This window comes from Alosa sapidissima, chromosome 3, assembly GCF_018492685.1.
Source record: "Alosa sapidissima isolate fAloSap1 chromosome 3, fAloSap1.pri, whole genome shotgun sequence".
NCBI lineage: Eukaryota > Metazoa > Chordata > Actinopteri > Clupeiformes > Clupeidae > Alosa > Alosa sapidissima.
Window position 1 is genome coordinate 17,777,876 of NC_055959.1, and position 18,221 is coordinate 17,796,096.

The following is an 18,221-nucleotide window of genomic DNA, read 5'->3' on the forward strand; positions in this document are numbered from 1 at the left end:
CACACACAGACACACTCTTTCTCTCTCTCTCTCTTTCTTTCTCAACCACTCATCAGTAAAAGTTATGCAGCAGTACCTATACCCCCACCAAAGGGAGAGTTTGTGCACACACAGGCCCAGGGCGAGGAGAGCACTGTTCGGGCACTAACAACATGGGCCTGAGAGTTAGAGAAATGCAATGCTGGTGTGGAACATTCACCAGTCACAGCAAACAGAACTGTGTGAGAGAAGAATGGCACACATGGCAGTAGCCAAAATGAAAAAAAAAGCCTTTGGACCTAGTAAGGGTATTTCAGGGGGATGTATGTCAGAGCCACAGTTACTGTACTTGAAGTGAGTGAGTGAAATTCTTACAGAGGGTCACTTCAGGCAAGGAGGCTGTGGCCAACTGTTCCTAATGCGCAAAAAAACACACAGAAAGAAATGATTCCCCTCTGGACAAAGTCCTCAGTGACCCCAGAGCTTCACCCACCCCCTCAGCCTCTCAGCAGACAGGGTAACACGCCCACGCCATGAGCTCAGCCTTGCGATTTATTGCAGAAAAGGAAACATCTTGTGAATCTGCGTCTTGGCTAGGCATGAGATTGCCACTTTTCCAAGAGGAAATTTACAAGTTTCTCCTTCCTCTCCACTACCGCTTGTGCTTTTGTGTATCGGCAGACTTTCATCCAGTTGTGTTCAGTTTCACCATGGCTGAAGGCTTTGTCAGAAAGACCTTGAGCTACTGTATTGGCTCTAAGAGATGAGTGACTGTATATTGGAAGGTTTGGACAGTCGTTGCTCTGGATCTACTGGGCTTTGAAACATGCATCCTTAGATGACTCAAGAAAAACACATGGTGCTACATGCCATGTTTTCCCAACGTCTATCAGACTGTGTGGCATTGCAGCCCTTTGTGATTCCTGGCAGGAAGTTAGTTGATGTGGTGGCTTTGGCTCATTGAGTATTGTATAGGTACAAGTCAGGTGAGCATCGGTCTGGAGGACGCAGAGTTCAACACCTGAGGCACAGATGACACCCACAATTGTTTGTGAATTCAAAGAGAAAGGGGTCCTGACTAAGGTCTTTCTTATGACCTTAAATGTTCAGACTCGCAGACAATGCCTTCTCTATTCACAAGCACAACGATGGAAAATCTCCCCAAAGATGAGAACAGGAGAGTGCACAGGCCTTGGGGAGAGAACAGCCACTGCTTTAGGATGTGGTGACACAGACATGCACATTAAACAGCAGTAGAAGTTTACCCTCCACCAATTAACAGTCCCTGGGGCAGAACTCAGTGCAATGAAGTCATATTTGCCCAGCAATGGGATGTTACATTTTTCATCACCACATGCTGTTTGCGTCCATTTAGAGGGTTTGGCTTGTTTATTATTGTTCTTTTCCTGCCTTGGAAAAGTGGACTGCTTTGGCAAACTGAAAAACAGGTTGTTATTTCCTGCAGTCTGGGCTCTTTGGTTTTGTTTGGGTCACAATGAGTGAGAGCTCCTTGGTCGGGTAGCAATGTTCTCAACATGCGTCATTAAAAACGAGGAACTGTTCAAACTCTTGCGGATCATTCAGTGTCCTTCGTACACCAGTCAGTGGGATTATCAATGGGTGTTACAGTGAATGTGTGTGTGTGTGTGTGTGTTGCATGCACTTTCTCTGTTTGTTAACAGTGAAGTGCGTGATGAAGATGTCAGACAGCTACATAACCATGTTTGCTTTGGGTGGTGCTCTTTCACTCTCACACTCACTCTCTTTCTCTCTCTCTGCTCTCTCTGTTTCTCTTTCTCCACTCTCACGCCATTGCTGTCTATTCCCCTTCTTCTCTCTAAATATTCTCATATTAATTTCTGATTCTGCTAAACTACACAAAAAGATATTACGTATTCTACTTAGGCCTAAATTATTTTATTTTTTTATTACGAGAGTCTTTTACCAGCAAAAATAAATTATCTTTTAAGTTTAATAAAGGAGAAGAGAGACATAAACTTAATAAAACATCATGCGTAGGTTGTGTAGACATCTGGATGTTCCATTTATGAGAATCTGTGACCTGCTACAGACACCATCCTCAGGTGGGAGGCAGGATTAGAACAAAACACACTCAAAGCTAACTATGCCAAGATTTTAGTAGCTGATACCTGCTGCTACGACAAGTAAGGAACAGATTTGTCGTCCCATACACCAACACACGTGAAGACACTACACTACACCACATACACACACACACACACACACACACACACACACACACACACTGTCTGTAGGAAACACTGAGGTATAGTGCCCAGACCTTTGACTGTATTCCACTACAGAGGTGGTCAGGGTAAACAATCTTTCTACTAGACCACCTTCTGTGAATGTGCTCTTGAATATATACATATGTGTGTGAGTGCATGTTAGTGTTTAGGTTTTTTTAGCTATTGGTGAAGTGTCCTACAATCATCCCACCCAGGTTCATCCTGCAATCACTCTTAGTCAGTGCGCCCCTGGCCTCCCACCAGAAGATGGCATTGTGGTGGACTGGACTCAACTACACTCATGTGTTTAGGCCCTCGATTTGTTATTGTGGCGCCACTGGTGGTTTCATGCAGTCCATGCACTCGTCGTATTGGCCTAGTAAGTCACTGAAGGGTGTCAGGTTGTTAGTGTTGTGCTTGACCGAGTGTGGTAATAAATATGATGATGGTAAACCACAGCAACAACTTCTCACTCCACTTGTCCGTGTCCTACTATCCCTCTCTCCCTCCCTCTCTTTCTCTATCCCTCATTCTGTCTCTTTATTCATATTTGGACTATTCAGGCAGAGTGGTTTGCATCCACAGTAAGACAGTTCCTCTTCACACATTGATATGATGGGGGGCCCCAGATGTAACTCTGACAGGAACAGCAGCAGCACATTAAGTGTCATATCTTTGCTGAGTGTGTAAGCTAGGTTAGTGTTTAGGTTGTTGCTAGATATAACATGAATCTTAACTACAGTGATGTAGATATAGATTCTCTTGAGAGTCTGAAAAATGAATCATTATTCATGATATGACTAAACAATTTTACAATATATGGAACTGTATATATATTATTTCATAGTTTTTTTTCTTTACTCATCATGCACAGATGAGTACACATTTTTAACTCTTTTCAGAGCTCTTCAGATTCTAATAGGTTATTAGTTGGAGGTAAACACATTCATTAGTAAGGGCAGGATAAATAAAGGAAATTGAGTGTCTTGACATGGTATAGATATTGCACTTTTTCAATAGTTTTTTAGTTTTACTGTAATATACTTTTAATTTTATTTATTGTATTTTCTGCTCTCTGTAAGGTCTAGAGACCTATAGAATTGAAACCAAATGCTGTCCTGATGTTTGAGTTGTTCATAGAATATTCCGGTTTACATGTTACGCAGCATAGACCGATGACTAGCAAAGATGTTTTTGCACCGAAAATTGTAGGACGTTATAATGTAATTAAGGTGTATACATGCATACAACACGTCTTAATTTGATTATTGCTTATTCCGGCCTTATTCGAGTTTACACATCAGAAAATGTTTACATGGCAGCATCCTATTTGGAATATTGTCATATTCGGAATATTAATGTCTATGTAAATGTAGTGTCAATGTCAAAAGACTGATGCCAGTATCTGATTAAAGTAATATTTATACGGTATGTAGCCTATATCGTGAACTTGCTTCACTTTACCAGCTCTTCCTTTACAATAAATAACCTGGACAGGAGGTAGAAAGTTCGAAAGTCGAGTTCATACTGAAACAATATATCGGCAGGCCGGGCCAAGGCAGTGATGTATGGCGGAAAATGCTGACGGGGTCAGATCAGCCAGAAGAGTGGGCCCATCCCCATTACAGGCCATAACTGCTGCATTTTATCAGGGACAGGCGGCAGACGCCAGCACTTAGTCAGTGTCACCGCTGAGCCCTGTGGTGTTGGCCCCGGGGCTTCCCCTCATCACTCATGCGCCTGTGGTGCCCGCCAGTGTGTCAAAAACCAAACAGTGCAAGGGGCTTTTACAGGGCACATCTGTGGGGAGGGGACAGACGTGGGGTCACAGACTGGAGTTGACGTATGTGCTCAGCCATGATGGTATGGGGGGACCATTTTACTATAGGGGATGAGTAACATTTGAAGAGAGGGTTTCAGTGGGAGGTCAGGGGAAAATCTGTGGAAGGGTGTGTGCAAAGCATGAGTGTGCTTGTGGATGTCGGGTTTGTGTATGTGTGAGAATGTTGTGTGGGCCTGCGTGTGTGTGTTTGTGTACATGCCTGACCACTTGTGAAAGTGTGGGTACTCCTGTGTGTGTGTGTATGTGTGTGTGCACGCAGATACCTTTGCATGTGTGACAAATGTATATGTGTGTGTATGTGTACACACCTGCCGTGTACATGCGTGTGTAGTGTGTAGATGCTCCTATATATGTGTGTGTGTGTGTGTGTGCACACCTGTGTGTGCATCTATGAGTGTATGTGTGTGTGTGTGTGTGTGTGTGTGTGTGTGTGTGTGTGTGTGTGCACACCTGTGTGTGCATCTATGAGTGTATATGTGTGTGTGTGTGTGTGTGTGTGTGTGTGTGTGTGTGTGTGTGTGATGCATGTGTGTGCATGGAGACCCTCTAACAGTAAATGAAAGAATCCCCTCCAAGGTTCCATCCGCCCTTGTCCTCCCTCACCCTCAGCCTCTGTCTCCTGCTGGCTCAGTCAGACAGTGACAATATTGATGGTGGGTTCTTCCACAGCGTCGGTTTGCTTAGTCGTCTACAGTCATGGACAACGCCAAAAACAGGCAAGGTCCCTGTCTAACACAGACACAAAGAAAATAGCTGGAAAAGAGGAAATGGAGAATGGAAAGACAATTTCAAGTACGGTATATCGGTATATCTAACACTTTCTCTCAGTCAAGAGAACAGTAGCACCAAGTAAGAATTTGTACCACTGATATTTGAGTCAGCAAGAAGAGCTGTAGTTCTAACAGGCAGTGGTTTGTTATCTGTGCAACCAAAGGACATGCACTGAATTGTTATTTCATTTAAGTTGAGATGAACAAGTAATTATGTATCCCTGGCCTGCTCCTCTTCTTTGAATAGCTCTCTCTTTACCCCCATCTCTTTCTCACTTTCCAATCTCATTCTGCTTCTGCTCTCTCATTCCTAGTGAGCAAGAGTTTGTCACTCCTCTCAAATGTCCATCTTGTTTCATAGGGTTCCCTTTTGAAGAATTTCACATTAGGATGTTTCTGCACAAATGGTCGTTCCAATGTAATCTCCATAACCCCATATCACTCCTTAGCTTCTCATTCTGCCTTTGGAAGAGCATGGAGACAAAATATTAACACATTTAGCACTGCACTGCACTTTTTTATCTGTTTGTGTGCCTTGGTGTGAATGCGTCTTTCTGCCACTGCTGGTCTCATTGGAAAAGAGAGACCTTGTTTTGTCAAAAACAGTGTGGTGGAACCATGTTTTGGTTGGGCTCTGGTGCACTTGCACACAGACTCTCCTCCACTAGACTCCCTCATCAAACGCTCAGTAAACTGAGCACAATAGGGGAGTTGTACTATGACACTGCAGGGGTAAGAGGGAAGGGGGGGGGGGGTTAAATGGGTAGAATGAAAGAGAGGGAGAGCAATTGCTGAAGTCTACCTTTGCCTGTTATTCATGCCCATATTTCCACTTGACATGTAAATATCCATGGGTACAACACCTGGCTGTGATATGTAGAAGCTATTTCATAACACGGCCTGAAAAACATAGACCAGGCCTGAGAGGCAACAGGGTGGCCGAGTGAGAACTCCAGGGTGGGATCAGGGCATGCATCCTCGCACAGAGAAAGAATAACAGAAACCAGATAGAGATGGCCTCATCAATTAGCCGCCGTGGTGCAATGCGGCCCGGGGCCTGGGCCCAACTGTGACAGAGTTGGCTCTAGCCTAGTGGCATGCAGACAGCAGGGGAGAGTCTGGCATGGCCTGCTTTGACCCCCTGCCCAAGACACAGGGCCTGAGCCAGTGCTGTTCCATGCCAGTCCTGCGTGCTTCAGCGTTGGCATCTTAAAGAGGTTTAGAGTGAGCTCTTTGCATGTGTGTGTGTGTGTGTGTGTGTGTGTGTGTGTGTGTGTGTGTGTGTGTGTATGTGTATGTGTATGTGTGTGTGTGTGTGTGTGTGTGTGTGTGTGGTAAATGCAGACACCATAGAGACGCGTGCCTATTCTGCATGTGCATATGCACACTTGCACCGTGTTGAGTCTATGTCTCAGCTAAGGTAGACAGAGCTGTGCCAGGGTTTACAAAAGCAGGTGTACTAGCACACACGAACAAGAGGCTTTCGTGGCACTTGTCAGGGCATGACAATGCCAGTTTTGTGTCAATAAAAGACTGAAGAACACAGTAGGTGAGGAGAGTGAGGATTGTGTAGAGGGTAGTAAACAGAGGTGTCTGTAGGCCTATGGACAGACCACAGGTGTTGTCTTCACTTCACGAATGTAGGGTACACCAGAGATGCAGGGCTAGTTGTACGCTGTTATGCACCAAGTGTTCTTGGTGTGTGTGTGTGTGTGTGTCAGTGTCTGTGAGTATCTGGGTGTGTCTTCTGGCCAGAGTTTCACATATTTTTGTAGGCATTTCTCTGTGTCTGTCTGTGTGTGTTGATTAGAGTCTAACACATACAGTAAGACGGCACCCTTGCCCACAAAAACAGTGGACCAGACGCCCAGACAGGCGGCCCGCATGACTGACTAACCCTCAGCCTCTCTGGGCCGCTGGGGCTGACTTCACGCCTGGCTCCTCCAGCTGTTTGCATTGGACCTGGAAGCGGTGCAGACAGAGCCGGGAAACGCTCACCAAACACAGGCAGGAATAAAAAGATTCACACTTTTAGCTGGGCACACAAAGAAAAACGTAAGCTGCACACACATCACAAAGACACACATACCTACACACCTGTACACACATACTCACTTAGACATGTTCGATGGCCTGTAGTTTTGGTCAATAACAAGACACTGCACAAATAATTTACAGCGATTAAAGCATATACTGTACAACTCTGGAAAGAAATTAAGAGACCACTGCATCCCACAGTTGCTGAGTGACATTCGAACGAGTTGACGGTCATATTCAAATTTGCAGTGTTCTCTTAATTCTGAATAAGACCGTCAAATCATTCGAATGTCACTCAGCAACCATAGGATGACATCAAAAAAATGTGCAGTGGTCTCTTAATTTTTTCCAGAGCTGTATATGTATGTGGGTGAGTGCTTGGGTGAGTGCTTCCTGTGGTACTCATCACACATACACAAATATATCCAAACACATACAGCACACACATAAAATACACCCACACTTTACTCACTCACATGTGTCCCCACGTCCCCACGAGAATCGATTTCCGTTTTTACAGCAATAACTCACAAACTGTTACACAGCCCAGACCCTATTTCAAAACCCCAAAGCTCTCATGGGATTTTTGTGGTGATCCCCGATATGCCACTCTAGTACGGTTCTCTCAAAAGTAAGCTTTCTGTACATTACTGACTACAGGACATGACACGGTAGTGACCACAGTCTACATAATAAGCCAGATTAATGTATGGACCGGGGCGGATTTGTCACCATAGTCAGCATCAGGAAGCTGACCCTCAGGAAAAGCAGCACAGGAATTTAGTAGAAAGACAAAAACACCAAACCTAACTTGGAAGAAAATGCCCTGGACAGCCCCAAAACATGAGATGTTTAAAACATGTTCAGCCAGCTGAAAATGATATACAGACTTCTATCTATCGCAGTGAGCGATTTTGTTGGGTGGATGGAGAGAAGATGTGGCCAGTATAAATCAGCCCACTTAATGTGCCATTTAAACTGGAAATAGATACAATCTTAGGAAGATTAGCAAAGCAGAAAAGGTGGCCACATCTTCTTACCAAGTTTGATAAAATAAAACATCAAAATATATAAGAAAAATATACACTGGGGTTCAGAGGGGTTTCTGGCCACCCTATCATCGTAAGTCACTTAGATCAAGAGTAAGTTCCAGGAAGGCCTGTTTGCTGTATGTGATATGATGTGGGTAGCACTGCTCTGCAGTTTTACAACTGCCAAAACAAAGTTTTGCCCTTTCCTTTGCATTTACACAATCTAGTGTAGATGTGAGGCTTCACAGATTAAATATATATAAATCTCTATCGGATTTTCTTGGTTGACATTTTAATGTGTCAGGATTTGTAGCTCTGCTTTGCTGGTCAAAGTGTATTTCAGCTCCCACTAAAATTCTGTGAGATCTTTTATCATTAAAGTTAACATTTTAGGAGATTTGCCCCTCTATTATTGTCTCCTTCCATTTCAGTATACCAGCACCAATCTAATGCCTTATTCAGAGCCATACTTTCTACTTTGCAATGAAAGGTCTAGGCTATTGTGCCATCTGGTGGGCAACTAACATTCCTATAGAATAGATCTTTAAAATGCTATCACAAATACAACACAATACTTTTAAGTAGGCCTATTGGAATTTCTGAACAACCATAATAATTGTTGCATAAAAATCAAACTGATCAACCTATGTTGAAGCATCAGGCATTATATATGCGCTCAAACATATCTAACAACAAACTTGTATAGCCTACATCAACATTGAAATGCAAATGGTACAGTAATGTAATGTAGCACATTAATGCCCTCGTTGAAAAGGAATATATGGAGATTGAAGAGGAACTTCGCGGTCAGATTGCGTTTTGAGCGGAGAGTAGGCCTAGGCTAGTGAACATACCATTGAGGTGGGTAAAAGCTACCACTCTACTGGTCCTATGACACGATAAGCGTTTGCTATTTTTTTCTCTTGGCCAAAGTTCATCTGGACCAAATTCAATCAAGTAAAACTCGAGGAAGCGCTCCGTACATGCGAACAGTGTTGCGATTGTTAGAAGAGTCTGCCAATCATTTACGTGCCGCAAATCAGCTGGTGGTACCAAAGAAGGCGGTTCGGAAAGAGCGTGCAGCTGCTGAAGAGGGGCATGGCGACTTGAGTGGTTCACCCGAGGACAAACGCAGTGTAGCAACGATCTTCTCGAATGTTTGCAACCCAGTGGTGTTCTTATTTCTCGTGTTTTTTTTTTTAATGCCATATCCCCAAATTAAAATAGCTATAGTGGTGTGTGGGGTCCATAGCAGTGCTATTACACTGCACACAAAAACAGTCAGGGGCTCTGATATTTAACTGACTAGATGCACACTGTTAAAGCCGAAACACATGCCAGACTCAGAGTGTTAATATACTTAATAATTGCTGAGATGAAGATTAAAGGAATAAAAAAACAGCCAGCCTTTGCAAGTTCAGCATGTTATCTATAAGAAGCACATGTTCACACTGTAAATGATGATTAGAAACTAACACTGCTTCAGCCCATACCCCCTCTCTCTAACTAAACCTCCTGCTTGTCAGTGCACTTGACCAAATATAAACTTTATGTTTCTTGGCAGATATACAAACTGCAGAGGGGAGGAGCCTGCAGTTCCTGCCAGGACAGACTGAAGGACAAACAGACAAAGGTGCAAGAGAAATAGGAAAAAACAGAGGACTGACTTTCTTAATTATAAAGGAATAGAAGGACCATAGACTGAAGAGGGAGTGTAAGTATGGGATATCTTTTTTTACATTTGACATTTAGGGTCTTGTTTTGCTTTAATTTTTATCATACCAGACTGATAGGCTATAAAATATTTCCTGTTGAACGGTACTCTTTGGCTACACAGTGGCTAAACTGATCTGCTTTTTATATGAAAAAGATTGACAATGATATTGCATGCAAACTCCCAGATTATTAATGTGATATATTTATGCTTTCATGTTTCATATTGTGGCCTTTTGAAATGGTTTCTTTTTAGGCAACAGTTGATACTGGTCATAGCAAGGACAGGTGGCAGTATGTGGGCCTTTATAGACTAAAATTGTAGGCCATTAAATAACAATGATACAATGATAAAAACAATGATATATAATGAGAAAAAACAATGATATTTCACAATGATAGGCAATTGCTTATTAACTGTCATGACTGACATTCACCTACTTTCAAGTAAATACTTTTAAATCAGAGCCCTCATGGTGTCAATGTAAGGTCATGTTTATAAAGACTTCACCTCTGGTATCAGGACACTCCTTAAAGTGTTCTTGGGTCATACACAGATTATTCCCATGGGAAATAGGCTACTGTACTGACATATTGAATTAAGAGTGAGGAAATTATGTTTTTTTTTTCTGGTTTCATTGTCAATATGTTTTTTACAGCTGTTTTTGTGTAACCTACTCGCATTTCCCCTTTATGCTACATCAGATTTTACTTCCTACAGTGACCTATAATAGTTACTTTTACATACATTGTATGAAAGGTGGTATAATTTGTCCTGTTCACATCTTTGTATTTCATGAGCACCCCTTACAACTATGACCAGCATCCATTAATCACAGAACTGAATGTTATCAAAACACAATAGAAACACACATTTAACATAAAAGTATTGCTTTAAAACTGTAGTCAAAATTAGGTGATCAGCATAAAGTAATTTAGGTAACCTATAGCCTACAAAACAAGTGCTTAATCTGTCGGTGATTTGAAAGTAAAACTTTGTTGTGTCTGCAGTCTCGAGAGACGATTGGACAGGCTCTGACTGCAGTAATCTTCTTTTAATAAATATAGGGTGTGTAATAGTCTTATCTGTTGTTGTGTTCACCCTGTTGGAAAGATGGCTTCAACACCTGCCCGCCTGCTATTCCGCCGAGGGTTTTCTGCTGCTGCGTCCCATGAAAGCCATGAGGGAGGAGGTCTGTATTTACTTATTCAGTATCTTTTTACTGAAGTTGTTTTTCTGCGTCCTTTCATGGGCCAGAGTGTGAAATGGTTATGTTTTTGAGTAACTGAGAAAAGAGGAGAGAGAGGGGGAATGATTGAACTGCTTAGTTGTATCACAGTGCCATTATGTGATTTAACGCCCCTCAGCGAAAACCTGGAAGATCCTGACATTTGTCCTGGCCCTGCCTGGAGTTACCGTATGCATGATCAACGCTTACCTGAAGGCACAGGAACACGCAAAACACGGACAGCCAGAGTTTGTGCCCTACCCTCACCTGCGCATCCGTACCAAGGTACAACCAGACAGAGATGTATTTACCACAAGCTTCCACATCTTCCTCTCACTGGCACAGCCAGGCTCAAGTCAAGTCGGAGCATCTGAAGAGTAAACATGTGGAGTAAAATATAAAAGGTTACAATATGAATAGAGGCTATTTAGATGTGAGAGCCTGTAATGAAATGTAAGCAACAGGATGTCAGTTCAAGAGGACAGCATACACCGACAAACTAAGAATAATGACAGCATGTCTTTGATATGCTCTAAAGTATGATATAAATATTGACTATAAAACTGCTGTTTCCTTTCAGCCCTGGCCCTGGGGTGATGGCAACCACTCTCTCTTCCACAATTCTCACACCAATGCCTTACCCACTGGTTACGAGGGCCATGGTCATGACCACTAGTCATAGCGCCCCCTTGTGTCCACCAGAAACCTAACGTTCACTCCTGCATCATCATGGGCTAATTACCTCTATGACATGAGCACAGGGGCCAATCACAGAACTGAAGAATGAAATAATAAAATTCTTCTTTTTTCTGAAGTGTAACCTGTGTTGTTTTGTGTTATCAGTGTTGAGAAATTGTTTTTAAAAAATGTAACAACAGAATAACCTTTGGCTTCCTGAAGATGTCACTGTAAGTCATCAACAAACAAAGAGTATGGGAAAATCACTGATGAATAGAAGGTTTTTGGTCTCAAAGTGCAGTATTATGTCTACATAAAGGACATAAACAATTGAGTATTTGTCCTGTGTAACTGTAAATTGTCTGCACCAATTGATCACATCTTCACACAATACTTACCTGGTATCATGCACGTTTCGAGGTGAAATTGTTGTAAATAACTTTGAAAAACAAACTCCACTGTCAAATGACAATGTCAAATCTTTGTGTCTGGTTTATTAGGATTTGTCTTTGTAAAGAGTCACATCTCATTATACATCTTTCATCTCTATAAGATTTTCCATTTACACTATATACATATGTGACTTGGTTAGAATGAGAGGATGGCTGGTAGATTATACTAGTATTTCTGTGTACAATGGAAAAATACCATTTTTCTATAACACCTACATATGACACAAACAAAATATAACTGAGGAGAGCATATTTACCAGACACCAATCACTCAAACTTAGCTCATCGATCCATGCTTATCTTGGCAAAGTCTTGTTTTACATATTTACAAAAAATACTTACAAAATGAGGAGTACAAAAATATAAAGTAAACACAAAGGAGTCCCTGTACTGGTTGTTACACATATTGACACTTCATAAGCATATGGTATATCCAATGGGGTGTTGACACTATGAAGATTAACAGGGTGCTCTGCCCAAAACTTTTAGAGTTTTTTAAAACAAAATTGTACAAAGACAAAAATGCTTTGGAATTGGCAAGAAAAAAAGTAAACAAGGACATTCTATCATGGCAAGGAATAAGTTATGATATTAATACACCATACAACAAAAACGGATCAAATGGTAGAGTGGCGGTAAAACCACTTTCATTTAATTTCTCCTCAACCCTGTGTTGCCCTTTCCTGCTCCATGTAACCTCTACACCCCCCTCAGCTAAGAGCTGCTGCTGCCAGTCCTAGCAGATCCCGTTTCAAACTCTCCTGGCAATCTGCATGCTTGACCAGCCGCAGCAGGCAGTCTGCTGCCTGGACTGGTGGAAGGGAGGCAGCGGGCGACATGCGATTCACTCCCTGTGGACGCAGCAGTATGGACAGGCATGCCCGTCCCAGTCTAGGGTAGTTGTAGCGCTGGGAGAACCAATACAGTTGTGGCAGCAGAGGCGCCAGTGTGCAGTTGCTAACTAAGGTCCCTTCAGTGGCTGAAGACGAGGTGTCTTGCGGCAACTTTAGGGGTGTTCGAGGAACCTGCTCCACTTCCGAGCTGCTCCCCACCTTAGGGTTCTGTTTGACAGTTTTGGGGGTGGACTTTGGTCCTGATTGCAAAGGGCTCTTCACAACTTTACTGGACTGCAGTGGTCTGGGAATTCCACCCGGAACTGGTTTGGGTGACCTCTGAGGTAAAGACAATGAAGCTGGTTTAGTGGCTAAGGTGTGGAGCAAGGTCACACACATGTCCTCTGTGGCTCTCTGTAAGCCGGTCACCAAAAAACGGCATGCCCCGACCATCCCCTCAGCCAAAGCAGTCTTCTGGAAATCTGGGGAGTCCCAGGACTTCAGAGTCAGCGACTCTAGGAGGCAACATCGTCCTCGACCACCCTCACCTGTGTCCTCCTCCTGCTCTTGCCCTCTTTCTCTATCTGTCAGGCGACAGCCATGCAGGTAGTGTAGCACAGGAATCAGCACACCATACCTCACATCCTTGACCAGAATGGCCTCCCCCTCTTTGCCCTGAGCTTCACCGAACCCTCCGGTCAGCAAGGCTCTGAAGTACTCTGAGCCTCCGTCACCCGACTCCCCCTCACCACCTGCCAAAGCCTCCCAACAAGCAGGGACCTGGGTGCCATCATCCAGCTGCAGAAAGATGTTATGTGTGGCGTCAGCGTAAGAGCAGCTGCTAGACAGGCATGGCTTTTTTGGTGAGGGGGGCAAATCATTTCCTGTTCCTTTTAGAGGGACAAGAGCAGTGTTGGGACTTAAAGGGGTTTCTACGGTAACCTGTGGCTCTACGCTCCCTTTCTTTTGGTCTAGCTCTGCCTTGGAATGTACTAGCAGATTGGAAAGGCAGCCAATCAGGAGAGAGGAGTACAGCAAGTGGAATCGAGATAAGGTCACTTCCTGCGGTGGGCAAAGCCAGCACGAGAGGAAGGTTTTGCATCTCTCTGGATGATTGTTGTCATCCTTGCTGTCAGCCTGACAACAAAGGGGCTCCAGTGCCTGCATGAGACCTCTGTTGTCAAAAAGGAGCTTCTTCAAAAGGACTTTGTTGCTGGAAAAGGCAGAGTTGGTACACATTTATAAACAAGAAACCACATCTCGCTCAATGAAACTTGTTCAATCCACCATTATAGTACCTATAGCACCAGTAGCTACCTGATGCTCCAGCAAAAACAAAACAATACTATTTACCTGGACTCTTTTACCTTTGAATATATCACATACCTGCAAATCAGAGGTAAAGAAAGAGCACAGAACAGCCGGTCCACCTCTATACCAGACAGCATGATATGAGACATAACTCCTGTGCCAAAGCCTGCTTCACACTGAACTCGCAAGTTACTGAGCAAGCCAAGACCTAAGGGAGATGATAAAGACAAAAAATATTAAGTGGGAGAGGGTAAGAACAATTATTGATATCATAAGGAGCAAAATACTTGTTGAAATAAACTTTCGGACTGAATTGAACTGAATTGAACTGAATTGAATATTAGGGTGTTTCACCTAATTGTCTGACTTTAGCCTTCACCCTATCTGTCTGCCTCTCCTGGCCTCTGCGGACTCTGATGCTGCTGCCTCTAAGACAGAGGTCCTGGTGAATCATGGCCACAGCACCAGTGCGCAGCAGGGCCTGCAGGCAGTTAGGGTTGCAGCTGAGGCGGCTCAGCATGCGGAAGCAGCGGCCGCTGGGGTCCTTGTGATGGGTGAGGTAGTAGAGGAGGCTGGAGAGGACGCCTGAATTGACCAGTGTCGCGCTTGGATCAGAGGCGTGGGAGAAGCGAGAGAGTAACAAGAGGATGGGAGATTCTGGGGCCCATGGCTCTGGGTGGTACGGGTGGTGGTATGCTGGGGTTCTGGACAGCACTGGAGGGGCGTCCAGTGAGACTACACTGGAACAGGTGGAGGAGGAGAAAGAGGAGGCGGATGAGTGGGAGGAGGAAGACGATAACGAGGAAACTCTGGGTCTTTTCTTGGGCGGGGAGCACACCTTGGAAGGACTGGTAGGTTTGGGGCCAGAGGTGCACAGAGGCGGACTTTGAGGGTTGCTGGGAGACAGTGGCACGTTTCTCTGTGAGGAATGTGGAACTGTGAGCTGGTTCAGTGGAGGCAGAAGACCTGGCTTGGATACAGATGAGACGCTGGACTGAGAATGGACTGACGAGGTCGGAGAGAGACATGTGCCAGATGAGCTAGCATCTGAGATTGGCGTAAAGGGTGAGGTTGCCACTGAGGGTGAAGAGGCCAGTGAACCCCCACAGTCACTCTCCGTGCTAGCGGGAGACTCCAGAAGCTCTCCTTCAGAGGATATCAGACCTTCAGATACCAGCCAGGACCTGGACACACCAAGGGAGAGAGCAAATGTCAATTAACACGCTAGAGACAAATCATACAGCTGAGACAAGGTCAATTTTCATTTCAGCAAATATTTTTATACATAATAATAAAGACTGACAAAGAACAAATGTTTCTGTCTCTAACCTCAGGCTGAGAAAGCTAGATGAGCCCGAGCCCTGCTCCTTCCCAACATCATCTTTTTTGTTCCCATCAGGGTGTGGAAAGTCAAAGGAATCAAAACATGACGGAGACATCAAATCACTAGCTGAGGAGGGGCTGGAATCTGACTTGGCCACTGGCTCCTCCCCTTTAGCGTACTCAACCAATCGTGCCACTAGCAGTGGTATCAGTCCAAGATCTTGCAGCTGCTCCAAGGCCGATTCGTCATAGACGAAATCCACACAAGCCAGAATGGCCAGTCGCGTGAGTGGATGATTCTGATGGGCAGACAGGAAGCCAATCAGGACCTCCAACCCTCCACTCTCCTTGACTTTGACCCGGTTCACTGCCTCCTTGCAACACAAGCAGAGAGCCTTGAGCAAAACTCCAGACTTGGAGGGGTCCTTCTTCACTTCCTCGGAAAACTTCTGAATGGCCCCTAGTGAGCCCACAAGAGGTCGCAGGCAGCCTTGCGAGCAGAGGTTGGCCAAGGTCTTCAGTGCCAGCTCCTCCAGGGGCTTGGCTGCTTCCTCTGAGACCAGGGCCCCAAGCTGAGCCAGTGCCCCAGACCGTGACACCTCCCGGGCACACTCGGCACCACAGCCCCTGGTGAGCTCATGGAGGGCACGGAGGGAGGCCCGTCTGAGGCCCAACGGAAGCTCTGGCGACATGAGTGGGGCCAAGGCAGGCATGGCCCCCTGAGAGAGCAGCGACAGGCGGTTGGCAGGGGTGTCCGCCAGGTAGAGGAGAGCGCGGGCGGCCGATTGAGCGCACTCCAGCTTGGCAGAGGACGGGAGGGAGGACGGAGAGACAGAGGAGGGCGATGACGGGGAGGAGGGGTTGGGAGAGGAGGAGGAGGACGGGGTTGAGGGCGAAAGAGAGAGGCAGAGGAGGAGAGGGGGGACTCCGCCTGAAATGAAGCAAAAAGCAAAAAAACAATCTGAAAATAAAAACATTCTCAAATAGTGTGATGATCCATTTTGAAACAAATAAGGAACAAAGTTTTGAGTATGAGATTATAACAGACAGACATTCTCAATTATAACAAACAGACAGAAATTCTCAACTGACCAGCAGAATGAACCAAAGCAGAGCCATCAGGATCCATCGCAAGGTTCCCTAAGGCCCGAGCACCTCTGTTCTCTAAAGTCTCCACAGCAACGTTTCTCTTCATAACATCCACTGCAATGAGCAAAAAAAGATGTTAAACAACTTTCCTTCAAGCTTCGTCTTCATAACATCTGATTCCATATCATGACCACACATGAACTTACCAATCACTGTTATTCCTTCCAGCTTTCTGACCTTCAGTTGGAAACAGAAAATGCAGTCAGAACTGAAAGTGATTGTCCAATGTCTCCTAATCACAATCATATACCATGCAGCAATAGTATTAACCAACTTTTGTTCATACAAAACATAGGCAACAAATGATCTGTTTTTAGTGATTATACATGTTACATCATTTGAATATTGCGTCAAAAACACTTAATCATACAAGAACAACTGACTGAAACCCTCTGCTCACCTCTCTTCGTGCTTCTCTCTCAGTGCAGCAGTTGGCAAGAATGCTGAGGGCAAGGTCTAGGGTCTTCCTGGAGCTGTCAGGTCTTCTAAGGAGGTCCAACAGAGGTGGGAGACCCCCCTGTGTTCTGAACCTGTTTATCCTGCTGTCTCCCCCTTTGATGTGCTGCGTCCGGATAGCCACCAGTGCTCGCCACTGACTGGCTTGAAGCTTCTTCTGAATGTCTCTGGTCTTGTCCCTACCTTCCTTATTTTTGGGCTCTGTCTCTTGGGAAACATTGCTCTGATTGCTTGCTGCAAGTGATACTTTGGACAACTGGGAAATACACCAGGTCAAAGAAGACTCTGGTAGTGCAGAGGACCCTTCTTTGGTGCTACCATTAGAGTTTTTTAAGTGGCCATGTGTGGCCATGACAACTACACAGTCCTACCTCCAAACTCAGTAGCCTATGTGACAGGGTGTATCAGAGCAGAGGTTTGGTGGACGTTCCTAGAAACGCTTTTAAGACTTACATAAACGTCCATCAAATATAATTAACAGTTTAACAGTCAATTTAAAAACCGTAGTCAATAACGTTTAAATCCATGTCAAGAAGGGACTGAGCCTGCAGAAAAACTACAGTCACCATCATTACAAACGAAAAAAGTTATAACCAGGCAACGCCTCTACGCAGTGTTGCTGGGAGTTGTAGTTTTTTTTAACCATTCGTCCGCTCTCCGAATTATTTTAGGCCTGCGAAAGAAAGTAGGTCTCACCAATGTTTAGCTGAAAATAGCTACAAGCTTTCACCTCATACATGTATTTAATCCTCTTCCTAAACCTGACACCGCATTTTCATTAACTAAACCTTTCTTCATTCGACATTTAAATAATCAAGCAAACGCAATAATCTTGGTATAGCACAGACGCCATCTTTAGCAGAGCGACAAACAGGGAGGTGTCATGGGAGGCGTTGGCGGAAAGGGGGAGCGTATCAGTTCTGAGGGTAGAACATTTACCCATGGATCTTGTAGTTTTATTTACAAATACTGCGCTATCTCTCCCTATGCTACCACATCCGTGAGACTGCATTTCCCAATATATCCACCACAGTGTTTCTCGGATATAGCTCCAACACAAAGCACCCAGGGATTGCAGTTTTTAATCTAGATCTCAGCGTTTGTTTATCCACAAGGTGACTACATTACCCATATGCTAACATTAATTTCGTCACCTTTCTTTTCTAAA

At 44.4% G+C, this 18,221-nt stretch overlaps 2 protein-coding genes across 5 annotated transcripts; one reads left to right on the forward strand and one right to left on the reverse strand.

Moving 5' to 3' along the window:
- Window positions 1-10: 10 nt before the first annotated feature.
- armc5 (armadillo repeat containing 5) lies at window positions 11-18,214 on the reverse strand. 2 transcript variants are annotated; one of them, XM_042086983.1, is made up of 9 exons: window positions 16,998-18,214; window positions 16,744-16,774; window positions 16,541-16,651; window positions 15,455-16,379; window positions 14,480-15,309; window positions 14,201-14,333; window positions 13,016-14,027; window positions 5,491-5,500; window positions 11-24 (listed from the first exon to the last, which is right to left on the reverse strand). In XM_042086983.1, coding segments are annotated over exons 1-9 (3,462 nt in total). In that variant the 5' UTR covers window positions 17,406-18,214; the 3' UTR covers window positions 11-22. The 2 variants fall into 2 exon arrangements, with proteins under 2 accessions (XP_041942917.1, XP_041942916.1); XM_042086982.1 differs by lacking the exons at window positions 11-24; window positions 5,491-5,500 and having other exon boundaries at window positions 12,004-14,027.
- LOC121705778 (cytochrome c oxidase subunit 6A, mitochondrial) lies at window positions 9,471-11,671 on the forward strand. 3 transcript variants are annotated; one of them, XM_042086994.1, is made up of 4 exons: window positions 9,471-9,623; window positions 10,737-10,815; window positions 10,991-11,136; window positions 11,432-11,671. In XM_042086994.1, the coding sequence occupies exons 2-4, from the start codon at window positions 10,737-10,739 to the stop codon at window positions 11,525-11,527; spliced, it is 321 nt and encodes a 106-aa protein (XP_041942928.1). In that variant the 5' UTR covers window positions 9,471-9,623; the 3' UTR covers window positions 11,528-11,671. The 3 variants fall into 3 exon arrangements, with proteins under 3 accessions (XP_041942928.1, XP_041942929.1, XP_041942930.1); XM_042086995.1 differs by having other exon boundaries at window positions 9,490-9,623; window positions 10,691-10,815; XM_042086996.1 differs by having other exon boundaries at window positions 9,495-9,627.
- Window positions 18,215-18,221: the final 7 nt, after the last annotated feature.

What these genes read in the sequence shown, in the direction of transcription:
- LOC121705778 (XM_042086994.1), top strand. Translation starts at nt 10,737, where the DNA reads ATGGCTTCAACACCTGCCCGCCTGCTATTCCGCCGAGGGTTTTCTGCT. An exon ending in TGAAAGCCATGAGGGAGGAG is followed by an intron (nt 10,816 to 10,990) that starts GTCTGTATTTAC and finishes AACGCCCCTCAG; the next exon opens with CGAAAACCTGGAAGATCCTG. An exon ending in ACCTGCGCATCCGTACCAAG is followed by an intron (nt 11,137 to 11,431) that starts GTACAACCAGAC and finishes GTTTCCTTTCAG; the next exon opens with CCCTGGCCCTGGGGTGATGG.
- armc5 (XM_042086982.1), bottom strand. Translation starts at nt 17,405, where the DNA reads ATGGCCACACATGGCCACTTAAAAAACTCTAATGGTAGCACCAAAGAA. An exon ending in GGAAGGAATAACAGTGATTG is followed by an intron (nt 16,652 to 16,743) that starts GTAAGTTCATGT and finishes TGCTCATTGCAG; the next exon opens with TGGATGTTATGAAGAGAAAC. An exon ending in TCTAGCTTTCTCAGCCTGAG is followed by an intron (nt 15,310 to 15,454) that starts GTTAGAGACAGA and finishes TGGTGTGTCCAG; the next exon opens with GTCCTGGCTGGTATCTGAAG.